Source organism: Pseudopipra pipra, chromosome Z, assembly GCF_036250125.1.
Source record: "Pseudopipra pipra isolate bDixPip1 chromosome Z, bDixPip1.hap1, whole genome shotgun sequence".
Taxonomy (NCBI): domain Eukaryota; kingdom Metazoa; phylum Chordata; class Aves; order Passeriformes; family Pipridae; genus Pseudopipra; species Pseudopipra pipra.
Genome location: NC_087581.1, coordinates 61148145 through 61160428, shown reverse-complemented (window position 1 = coordinate 61160428; position 12284 = coordinate 61148145). Strand labels below are relative to the sequence as shown.

The window sequence follows — 12284 nt, the reverse complement described above, 5'->3', positions numbered from 1 at the left end:
ACTGCTGTGTATAAAACCAGGAAGAATTTTGTCTGCATCAAGCTGGCTAAGCCAAGTCCCATCCTAGAACACAGAAGAGGGCTACTCATTAAAGGTTGCTGTTCCTCATTGCCCTTTGGTCCCCAAGTAGATCTATTATGACAATACCCTGGTTCTGGATAAACAGAAAATATTCCCTTTCCCGAGTCAAATGGTGTTCCCCTTAATGCACTGACAGATCTCAAGGAATGGGTTTGCAACAATGCCACTTTCTCACATGGCACATATTCTGTACACATTAGTCATTATAGTGACATGTTGTAAATGAGGTCGTAAATGCTAAAAAAGCCTTAAAACTGAGCTCTTACTTTAGGGTCCAGATAGCTGCAGTGACTTTCCAGTGCCTAGACATGCTTCACTCTGAATTAGATATTTATAGGCTCTAAACTGCAGAAAAGTGCAATGGGAGGCTCCTGTAATGCAGTTAAAATACCAGTGTTATTCACATTGAAGTTATAGCATGTTTTTGCTAGTTACTGTATGATTTCAAAGTTATCATGTTAGCAGATTATTAAGCATGAGTTATCTTATCAGATCTTGCCAGTTTGAATGAAGGACTTATATAATTTCTGAAATGTGATTTAGCAAACAAGAGCAGACTGTCAGCCAGCATCATACTGTCTGACTGAGCAGACAAGTTCCTTCTTCAGGAAACCAGGTAGATAATGATGCATTTGCTGTGCTTTCTACAGCATGAGTCCCTCTCTGCCGAAGTGCCATTGGCAACTTCTGCTGTGGTTGGCAAACCGAAGACACAGTGCTTCTGAATAACTGTTGTCTTTGGATTTTTAACACAATCTTGACTGTGGCAGTCAACCTTACCTCATTTCCCTGAGGGGAAAACAGTTCTTCAGATGAACTGGGCTTTCTGTCTTCCCAGGGCACATCTCTGGTCATGCAGCAATTGAGCAGCTCCATGATATCCCATGGGTTTACACTGAAGCAGCTTCGGACTGTATCACTGACTATAGCTTTCCCCCGTTCTCTTTTCAGATTCTCTTCTTTGCCTTGTGTGAGTGTGGTGTTCCTCTTCCGATCTTTTGGTGTTTCTTCTGTGGCAGGGTGCATTGGAAGTACATATCTTTGAATATCTCTCTCAGAAGATATGTGGATGCCTTGGGGGTTTTGACCTCTGTCAAGACTTGACAGTGAATCTTTAAAAGGTTTAAAACAAATAACATAAAAGAGAAGGTTTAGATATTTAAAAGTTGTATGTTTGCAAAGGGGAGCCTTCTCCGGTGCCTAAAAGGCTTACAAGCTGGGGACCTTCTGCATTTATTATACTGCAGAGAGGGACTGGTCATGTAAGGAGCTTTATGTTGCAGGTCATGCAGTGAGATCTGTACCATTCCTGTGGTTTCATAGAAGCTGGAATTTGAGTTATTGCAGCAGTTGCTCTCTGTGCATGCACTCTGGCTTGAGCTGCTGCAAAAACAAGCTTAAATTTTACACAATTTTATCTGTTTCCTAATTATGTGCTTCTTGCTGTTCGTCCATTCCCTCCATGTCATGCTTAATTCCAAAGATGTTGGAAAAATACCTATAAGTTTTTTAAGTATCTAGAAATTCCCGTCCTTGCTCCATTCTTGACCCCACCAAAGAGTCACAGTGCCTGGGTGGGGTGGAAAGACCCATGAGAAGCCTTATGGAGAATATTGTAGGCAGTACTTTGTGGCACTAAACCTGCATTATATGGGAAAACTGTTGTTTAAACGTGTCTTAAAATGCCTCTTTGTGGTCTCTTTGCAAACACATGCTTCTTCTTCCCAACACCCCCCACGACAACTGTTATCTCCCATGCAGGAATGTCCTGGGAAAGGTGTCCTGAGGTGTTTCTCATTGGTCCTTGTTAACCCCTTCCTGTGATTGGGTGTTCCTGTAAGCCCCTTGAAACTTCTAATTGGTTACTCTGTGAATCCTCCTAAACCCTATAAATGTAACACCCCCAACAGTAAACTCTCTCTTGCCTCCTCTCCACGCCTGGTGTGCTGTCTCAGTGCCTGCCATGGGACCACATGGGTGAGTGGAGGAGGGGAGGGCACCTCTCCCCTCCAGGCTCAGGACCTGAAACCCCTGATGCTGGAGTTCCCTTTCCCCGTCCTTCAAGACGTCGGAATGGTTCCTCAGATGGAGATGGAACTAGAACTGGGCCGCCCCACGTCGTGGGTGGGGAAAGGGATCCAGAGTACTTGTCCATTTTGTTTCCAGTTTTGGTTTGCACAGGCCAACCTTTGCCTGGTGAACAGGAGAGAGTGAGCAGGGATGTGCAGGCTGCAAAACCATTGAAACACAGCCTCCTCATCTCCCTTGGCACAGAGCAAACTGGCTTTCTGCAGCTAACTGGCAAATGATGTTGAAGAGCAGCTATGTGGGCAGGTAGTAATTTGTGTGGATTTTAGGGAAAGCATTCTCCAGGGGCAGTTAGCCATTGTGTAGCTATCTTTTTGAGCCATGACATGGTTCATTTTGCATCTAAAAATGCTTATGTGGAAGAGGATAGGGAACAAAATGAGGTGTAACATTGTCATGAATGCTGCATTTCAGCTGTAAAAAATGTAAAGGGCTTTTCTGCTTATATGAGAATGGAATTGAAATGAGATCAACAGAAACTCCAAGACTTGTGGGTCCTCTTCACAAAGAAGAGGAGAGAGAAGATTAGGAAGAGCCTCCAAACAGACCTGCAGAAATGAGTGGAAGTTCACAAATACTTTATCTGTCTGAGGTCACTGAGATGACTTCTTTGGCATTAGGTGTGTACAGAGACACTCAGACCTTGCTGTGATCTTGTGATTGCCATGAAAATGGCAAGTGTTTTTCTTGGAAAATAAACAGTATGATAAAAAAAGCAAAATGTTAACTCTCAGATCTCAAGGAAGGTTTTGGCTTAAATCTTTCAGGTCCTTTGAGTTTTTCTTAAACCTTTGAACAGCTGATGATTATCAGTATAGCACAGTGAAGGGTGACCCTGTTTGATTCTTCCTTATATTGAATACTCAAATTCAGGCCTTCACTTTGATGCCTCTCAAATTCAGTTGAAAAGGAGATGCTTGATTCATTTGAGAAATGTTCAAAAATTACGTAAAATGTCATCGTTTCTTCAGATCTGGTGTGTTTGAGTTGGTGCTTGATTGCCACCCTGGTGTTCAAGATTAATTGTATGTTTTAAGATTTTGTTTAATTTTCATTTCCTAGGTATGAAGACACAGTCAACATCTTTTGAGCTGCATTTATACTTTGTCAGAGATTTAAGCTTCAAATCATATTGCCACTGATACTGAACTGACTTGTTTGAAAAGCTGTTTTATCTTCAGTTGTATATTGCAAGGATGTTCCTTCCTTTGGGTTTAGGCTTTTTGCAGGCAGAATGAGGAATGTGGCTGCTTAAAAGCAGGTGAAGTTTTGAGAAACATGTTTTGAAGGGCATGAGAATGAGAGTGAAATGGATTTAGCTAAGCTTACGAATGTTTCATTTGCCTGTACAAATGTGGTTGTGCTTTGGGATTGCTGAAGAGTGGGATTTTGCTCTCTGTTTGCAGGAAAGGAGCAAGCATGAGCTTGGCAACATGCGACCATGAGTGCCAGGACCGTGTGATCTGAATTGCGTCTTCCACTGACTTCCCAGCACCGAGGTGTTGTTGATCCTGTGCTATGGAGGACTGCCTTCACACCTCCTCCGAAAACCTCTCCAAGCTGGTGAGCTGGGCCCACAGCCATGGGACCATCTGCAGCCTCATCCCCAACCTCAAGCACCTGCTTTCCGAGGGGGCCCATGGCAACCTGACGGCCATGTGGGGCTGTAGTGCTGGCCATGCCTACCACTGGCCCCTGGCTGCCACTTGCCGGGCTGGCTCCCAGGAGCGTGTCTGCTTCCAGGACAGCCGCAGCTTCAACTCGGACAGTCCCAGCATGCTGGGTGTGCCATCAGAGGCACAGGCCAGCCCCCTGGAGCGCTACCCGGGTCGGACGGGGAAGACCAAGCTGGATTGCACCCGCACTCGCGACTCCTGCGACTTCTCCTATTGCAGCGAGCCATCGGAGCTGGGTGAGCCTGTGGAGGAGTACGAGGATGAGGCCACTCTCTTCGACATGGTCTGTGAGTCCTCTGTCACCGACGAGGACAGCGACTTTGAGCCGCACCCCCACCGTGCCCCCGCCGGTCCCCGCAAGCGTCCGGCTGCCGGGCTGCCCACGGCTGCCCAAGCGCAGCCTGCTGATGAGGGCAGCAGTGACGTGCTCCTCAAGAAGATAAAGCAGGAGCTCCCTGAGGACTACTATATAGTGGCCAATGCTGAGCTGACTGCCGGTGCCGACGGGCCGGCCCTGGCCCTGACGCAGATGTCCAAGCCCAAGCCACAGCCCCCAGCCGGCCCCTCCTGCCTGGTACCCACCAGAGCTGTGCCCCAGCCTGTCGCCGGCCCCGACCCCGACCCCCAGCGCCTCTGCTCCTCCCCGCCCGGCCTGCCCCGCATGGCCCCACAGCGGCCACCCCGGGGACCCCTGGCCTCCCCAGCACGGGGGGCAGGCAGTGGCCCTGTGGCTGCCCTGCAAGTGCCAGCCACCAGCTCCAATGCCACCACCACCACTGGGAAACCCATCAGCATCCCCCTCTCAGCGCTGCAGCTGCCTGGTCAAGAGGAGCCACCGGCCGCTGAGGAGACTCTCCCATCTGTCCCACAGCTGACTCCAGGTGGTGAGGTGGCTGGCTCGCCCTCGGTGAGTGCTGAGCCTGAGGTCAGCTCCAGCCAGCAACAGTCCCATGCCGTGCCCACCACCACTCCCGAGGCAGTGGTGCAGTTGATGCCAGGTAGGACACTGGGCGGGAGGTGAGGGACAGCAGCATTTTGGGGGTGGTCAGCAGGCATGGCTCAGTGAGGGGGCACCTGGGAGGATGTGCTGCATTGCATCAGGGTCCTGCTTGAGTATAAGTCAGTAGGTAGAGAACCTACACACACTTGGAAGAGGATTTGGAAGACCTCAGCTGAGCAAAGACCATGAGGAAGTATACTGCAGCCACAGGGAGAATGCTTTTTTAGATCCATTTTGGTTACACTTGTTTCATGGGAGAGAGCATGCAGCCACCTTGCTGTGTGCGTGGGTCAGGGAGGACATGAAACTCATGCACTCTTTTGATGAACGAGAAAGAAATGGTCTAATCCAGTGTAGCCTGGAGGTAGGGGGTCAGGTGTTGCCTTCACCCTGTCAGAAGAGTGACATTGGACATGGAGAGGCACAGAGCACAAGGAGAGTACCAGAAGAGAGGTTTGCACTTCTGTAAATTGTTAAACTATTTCCCTTGCCTGTAAATCAGAGCAGTCTGCAGAGATGAGTATTACTACAGCCTTAACCATGAAAATGATAACAATTTAAGCCATAATAGAATTAATTTTTTTTCCCTTTTCTTGGTGAGAGCACTCATGCCCCATGTCCATAATTTTTTCATCTCCAGCTGCTGTCAATGCACAAAGAACTGGCAAAACCAGATCAACATTATCGGATAAAGAGCATGTTAAAACAACCTACTTCTGCTGAATGATTATCTGATGTGCAGAATAACTAACTGTTAACTATAGGTCTTCAAGAGGGAATGGAAATCTTTTTTGAGCAGATTTGCCAGCTCCCTCTTGATGTGAGTGCAGACAGTGCTCACTTTGCTCTTACAGCTGGTGAGTGGTGCCACTCTGGGAGGAGATGTGGGCAGGAGTGAGTTCTGCATGTGCTCCTTTGCTGATTCAGCCTTGGACTGTCTGATCAGAGTACAACCAAACAATGAAGGGGGAAAACACTGCTTATATGCAGTCCTGGGTAGGTAAGCACTGAAAACAATGACTTTAACAGAGTGGATGATACTTCAACCTGGACATCCTGAAATCTGATTGAATGCTAGTAAAGCTATTAATTGGCAAGAGCCTGCAGATCTTGTTGCCAGATAAAACAACAGATAAAGTTAAATACTGAGTTTTACTAAGTAAAACCCTGCTAAGCATTAGAAATTAGAAAGGATGATAACTGTCTTAGTGATACCAAAGTATATTCTTCTTTGGGACCCATTTCTGCATGCCTGCATCTTTGAGATGTTATTTTGCAGTAGTCCTGTCATGTAGCATCCCTTGTGGAAATTCCCTTACAAAAATCCATCTGGTTTAGAATTGACTCTATTCAGCTAAATATGAGAGAGGTGGGATGCCTGATGCCATTCAATCCAAATTGTGTGGTAAATCTATTTATTCTGCCTTCCTCAGTTTGTAGTCTGTCATTACTATATATACTAGAACTGGTTTCTACCAATGTGCCCTTGCAACTTGCTTAGTCTCAAACTTGCAATCTGGGACAACAGAATAGAAACCTAGGAAGAATTTTTTCGTGTTAGGTGTGTGTTATCTGGGAGAGTGATTTACTTTTAACAGATCCATTAAAAAATCTAAAGTGTTTTTCCAGGTCCTCAGAAGCCAAACAAGATCAGCAGTTGTTACTGCTTAGGGTTAAACCTTACAGGCATGCATGCAACACTGCGTTTTCACTTTTGTAGAGTTTCAAGACCAGGCTTGGTCCATGTCTAATGTCTCACTGTTAGGACAAAGTGGGATTGCTCCTGGACAAATTTGCCCACTGCATAAATCAACCCTCAAAACCTTCTAGTGCATTTTGCAAAGACAGTGATGTGGTTCTCAAAGTGCTGTCCAAATTCCACTTCAATCAGTTATGTTCTCCGTAGATAAATTTCTTGTGCTCTTCCAAAAATGTGTTACATAGTTCCTTTCCTGGTATAGTGTTGTTGGCATATGCTGTTACTCTACTCAGTGGTAGTGGCATTTTAATGAGGGTAAAGTGATTGACATATGACTAGAACTTGATACATGAGTGAAGTCTCCCATTTCCGTAGAGCTTGCTTCTTTGGGAAAGAAGGGCTGGCATTAATAAATCTTCAAGTTGCAGAAAAGTGAGCAAGTACAGAAAAGTGAATTTATTACAGATGCATAATTCTGCACAGCAGATTCTTGATAAAACATGGAGGTTTGAGTAAAGATTAGATTAGGGTAATTGCTTGTGTACAATTATTTCATTAGGTTGTCTCCTAACAAAGAGCAGTGTACTGGAAGTGGTTCATGATATATAAAATTTGAGCTATATTGAACTACAAGAAGATGTTTATCTATCCTATGCAAAAATTTTCTGTCAGCTAGGTATAAGGATGAGTATAATTCTTATGTAAAGAAAGGCAGGAACTAATTACATCGAAGAGCCTAGAGCTTTTATTATTTTATAGGCTCAGTGCCTGCTTGACAAACAAACAAAGGTTCAGTTGAAAGTAAGTAGGGAATTTAAATTCTCTCTTGTCCCCTCCAAAGTGTTGGTTAATTTTAAAATAATATGTGAGGCCTTGTTCATGGTCCCATTAGAACTGATAGTATAAGGTCTAAGTAGGCAACTGGTAATATAAGGTCTAAGAACTGTAGGACTAAGGCCTTAAATAAGTTATGATTAAAGGCTGCAGTCCAACCAGCACTTTGAGTTTTAGCTGAAGTAACATGTCCTTGCATTTGTACCAGCCACAGCTGATAGTTTTCGTGCATGCTAATCTCATAGATCATGAAAGTTTGAGTGAGATTCTCCATGAAATCAAAAATCTTGATATGTGATATATGTTAGCTTAGGCCAGTTTAAGCAACATTATGCTTTTGGACTAGTCGCTCTTTCAAATAGGGTTTTATTCCCCCTCTTTTACTCTCTTTTAAGAGTAAGAGGTTTTAATGACGGCATGGTGACAGAATGTATAAGCAGGGGCCTTACAAAGATATTTTCATGTCTCAAAAGAGAGGTGGCATCCCAGTGAAAATTCAGTTATGTTAGGCACTGATTTCTGTTGGGTTTAGGTGTCCATCTAAGCATTGTGGCATATACTGGATTGTTTTTTGTTACATTTCAGCACTAATAAGTGGACATTTGCCTGTGAATTTTCAGGTCTTTCATTACCACTTTATTAGCAAAGCCTTCAAGAATATATGTATGTACTATTTAATCCTCCTTTTCTTCTTCTGGAAAAACTGAGAGGACCTGCATCTGTTAGGAGAGAAATTTTTTGCAATGATGGAGAGCAGGAAATTTCTGCAATTTCTATTTCCCAAACAGGCTCTTTTGTCCTTTGCTTCTGCTAACACTTGGTCTGCTTTTTTGTCTCCAAGAACCAACAAAGGCAAGGTAAATCACATCAGTGGAGATTGAAGATGAGTAAGAAACATCATGCTTTAGGTTGCAGTACATGCAGCTTAGAGAAATTAGTGACATTTTGATGTCTAAAACCAGGAATGGAAAAGATTTGGTGTTATTGCAGAAGGATATGGAGGAAGACTATGGCTCAGAGAAGGGCAGATCTTGTTTTATATGAAATAAATTTTGATTCTCAGAGAGGCAGGACTTACTTTGCAAACAGAATTGCTGAAGAATTTAGGAAGAATACTTCCTTTTCACCTGAAAACTGAGGGTGAAGATGTGCTTTGTATTAACAAGAGAGTGCAGCAAAGTATCTCTGGTCCAACATTAGTCCAGCACTAGAAATAAAAGAGCAAAGAGCTCCATGAAAAAAAAATAAAAGATATCAAATCCATATGTACAAACTGTGCAGAAGACAAAGAGTAGTGAGATGCAAAGTGAAAAATCATCTAAATAAATTGACTAGGGTTGTTGCTTTTGTCAGAGATGTAGCAAATGATATTCTGTGGTACCATCACAGTGCCACTCACTGTCCTGCCATCGTGGTTATTGAACGGTATCAGCATTTGAATGTGTGCCGTGGTGGATCCTGGCCTGTGGTGAGGGCAGTACTTAGCTTTGCTGGCTCTGATGTCTCCGCTCTGACATCCTCTCCATTCTTTTATTTTCTCTAACTGGTGTGTTAGAATGTCAGATAATCAGCTGATAATCAGCTTAGCCTGGTGACTTGAGCAAAGATCTAGTTCTGTTCCTGTGCTCTTGTCACAGGAAGGGGATTGCAGCCTTTCATGATTGGCATGTAACATGGTTTGACTCTTGCTCTGCTCTCAGTGTGGACATCTGTGTTGGTTCCAGGTGTTCATATAAGTCTCTGTCTGAACATGACCATTATAAAATGCAATACATCTGGGAGTTGTCTGATATTTGTGTAGAGCTCTTAGGTGGAATATTTTAAGTATTTTTCTGCACTTTTCTTTTGTACTTCACATGGGGCTGCTGAAACAGAAAGGGAAAGGGACTTGATGGTTTAGGTCAGAGTACTTTCTGAGAGTGATTTTCCACTTTATAGAAGGTTGGTACTTCAGTAAATAAGCCTAAGGAAGTAATCATTCCCCTGTACTTGGCACTGGTGAGGCCACAGCTCGAATTCCCTGTTCATTTTTGGGTCCCTCACTCCAAGGAAGACCTTGAGGTGCTGAAGCAACAGAGGGCAACAGACCTGGTGAATGATTTAGAGCATAAGTCCTATGAGGAGTGGCTGAGGGAGCTGGGGTTGTTTAGCCTGGGGAATAGGAGGCTGAGGTGAGACTTTATCGCTGTCTTCAACTACCTGAAAGGAGGTTGTAGCCAGGTGGGGGTTGGTGTCAGGCAACTAATGACAGTAACTGGATGTGTTCCTTTTGATCAAACTCACGATGGCTGTCAGTGACACTGTGGTCTGTTGTAGCTTTTCATTAACTAGGTCTTCATGATGAAAACATCACTTGAAATCATAAAACAATTGATTAATAATATTTAATTAATTGCTTACTGCTTTACACTTCCAGGGGGAAATGAAAGAAGAAAGCTGGCTGGCTGTTTTGTTCAGAGAAGGAAAACATTTTCTCTGAACTGTTCTACTCAAGGTCACAAAAAGCTCAATGTGCTGTATTACTGAATTATTTTAAGCAGGAAGCCTATACCCAAAGATCAAGCCTGTGAAAAATAAGACTGTTCATCTCTGATCCTTGAATATCTTGGTTCAGTTTTCTGTTTACACTCACCTCTCTCTTAACTGGGTATCTACCTAATCTCTGCTTTACTACAGTGACTGGTCAAGGATAGCAGTATGAATGAGCCACAGAAGCACTGATGTTTTTGTATGGAAGTAATTTCATTTTGTCCACAATTTAGAGCACTCTTCTGATTGTGATGGCTCTATCCTTGAGTCATGTTGGTGTGCCAGGTTATGGTTTGTTTGTTTTTTTCTATCCTTTACTCTTGGCAAATGGAGCACTGCCACTTGTTTGGAACCTGATTTCTCTTACTGACTATAAATCCAAGAAAACAGATTAACAAACATGAAGACTGTTCGTGGCATTCCAGCACAGCATTCATGCCTGCATGCTGATATACATTTTGCTTTTTGCTCACAGATTTCCATTTTATTTTTTCAGTCTGTATAAAGAAGTGGCTTTTTGCCTCTCCTTCCTGTCCTGTGAGTTGACACAGACCTCAGAAAACTTGGGCAAATAACTTGTCCCATTTACCATTCACTTACACAATTGTTAAATGCATCAGACTGTTTATTATGCTAGCGCATAATAAGATAGCCATATATACATATAACATACATCCACAACTTATCCATTAAACTATACCCCATGTCACCTCTTACATTAATTTGTTTGTGTCAGTTTTGGTATGAACTCATTCAGTAGCAGGGGAACTGATTGTTCATGTCCTGTATAGAGGAACATTTTTATGGAATAACAGTACAATCCTGACAGGAAGACTTTGACCGTGTAAATACAGAAGAGAAATAATAACAATATTCTTAGCAGCAGAGAGGTATTGTAATATGTATATGCTCTCTGAGTAGCTAGAAAACATTTGAAACTCCTCATTTTATTTAAGGAGGCTTTATTCAAGTAGAGCTGCAAAATGTGGCTAAATATTTACTCAATGAAACTATGATAAATTAATTTTAAACATTTATTCAAGGACAGAAATAAATCAGTTGTGCCATGAACAACAGTCTGGTTCCTGATAAATATGCTTTTCTTATAGGTTTGTCTCCTCTCTGTGTAGAATTTCCAGCTGTTCCTGCACCTCTTGGGACTCCTTGTCCTGGCAAATGCTTGGACGTGCCATGGCTAATCATGTGTGTGCACTTTGGTCTGCCAGAGTGTATGAGCAGCTGCCTAGCAGAGTATCTAATGCCTGAGGTCTGTGGTCTTTCTGCAAGCTGGGATGTATTCCCAGCTTGTTGAGTCTCCCCCAACCTTGTAAGACCTTTGCATCTTTGAACTTCCATCCCTTTCTAATATGATGAGAGTTGTGTTTGCAAAGGTTAAAGTAAAGTTCAAAGTCATCATTTTTTTTTCTGGAGTGTGATTAGGAGAGTACTCTCAGCACAGGCTCTAAACAGAAAAGCAGGCTAAAAGTCCGCCTTAGAAGCTGTTTCACATGAAGTGTTGAACTTCATCCTCTCTGGAGAACTGTGTAAAGAACTGGTCCTCAATACTGCTTTCTGACCCAGTGAAGGCAAAGGAAATAGATGTTTTAAAAGTGTGCATGGAAATCAGTTTAGCACAAGGTTGTAAATTGTGAGCTCTTGTGGTAGTTTGAGCCACATTAGAAATCCAAAATCCAATTTCCAGGCTTCCCCCCACCCCTTCCCACAATTTTTCCTAACACTGGAGAGAAACTTTCAGGCCAGAGGCTTCTGTAGGGGAAGGGGGAAGTATATACATTTATTTACACAAATAAATACTATACAAACTAAAGGTAACTATATATATATATATACACATATATATATATAACATTTCTATCAGTCCTTTTAAGCCCCTCCCTTTAACTTTAGTCCAGGAGAAGCCTTTTCAGGCTGCTGGGTAACGCAGTCTCTCTCGTGGGAATGTTCTGGGCCCCTGAACACTCCGTAACCAACCTTCAGCTGTTTGTTGCAGTTTTTCTTCTCACGAAGTCCAAGAAAGTAGCTTTGAGTCTATTCTCCTCAGTCTGTTTCATTTCTGTTGCATGATCTCTCCCTCTCAGTCCCATACCTCGGTTTGTAGGCTGCTGCAGTGTAGTTCAGCTTATCAAGCGTCCTCCGAGTCAGTTCTCGGCTGCCCCTAGTCAGGTTTGGCGGGGCAACTCCCGAGCTCTTGGTCTGTCTCCAGTTTCACCTGGGATCCTTCTCCCAAGCGTCAAGCCTCCTCCTCTGGCCTGTCTCTTGGCTCGGCTTAAATGCTGAGACTTAAAATCCACCCCCCACCAGCCTAAATGCAGTGGGGGAGGAAAAAGCCCCCTAGCCTTGGCCAGAGGCAGAGTTC

The 12284-nt window shown here is 43.6% G+C and overlaps 1 protein-coding gene across 3 annotated transcripts in view; it reads left to right on the top strand.

The window, feature by feature from the left end:
• KIAA1958 (KIAA1958 ortholog) overlaps positions 1-12284 on the top strand; it is a 73025-nt gene that overhangs the window by 27337 nt on the left and 33404 nt on the right. For all 3 annotated transcript variants that reach the window (XR_010426664.1, XR_010426663.1, XM_064641787.1), the window contains exon 2: positions 3576-4843. Coding sequence is in view for 1 of the 3 variants with exons in the window: in XM_064641787.1 (XP_064497857.1) it covers positions 3688-4843 (1156 nt within the window). In the remaining 2 variants the exon portion in view is untranslated. The remainder of the gene's footprint in view (positions 1-3575; positions 4844-12284) is intronic.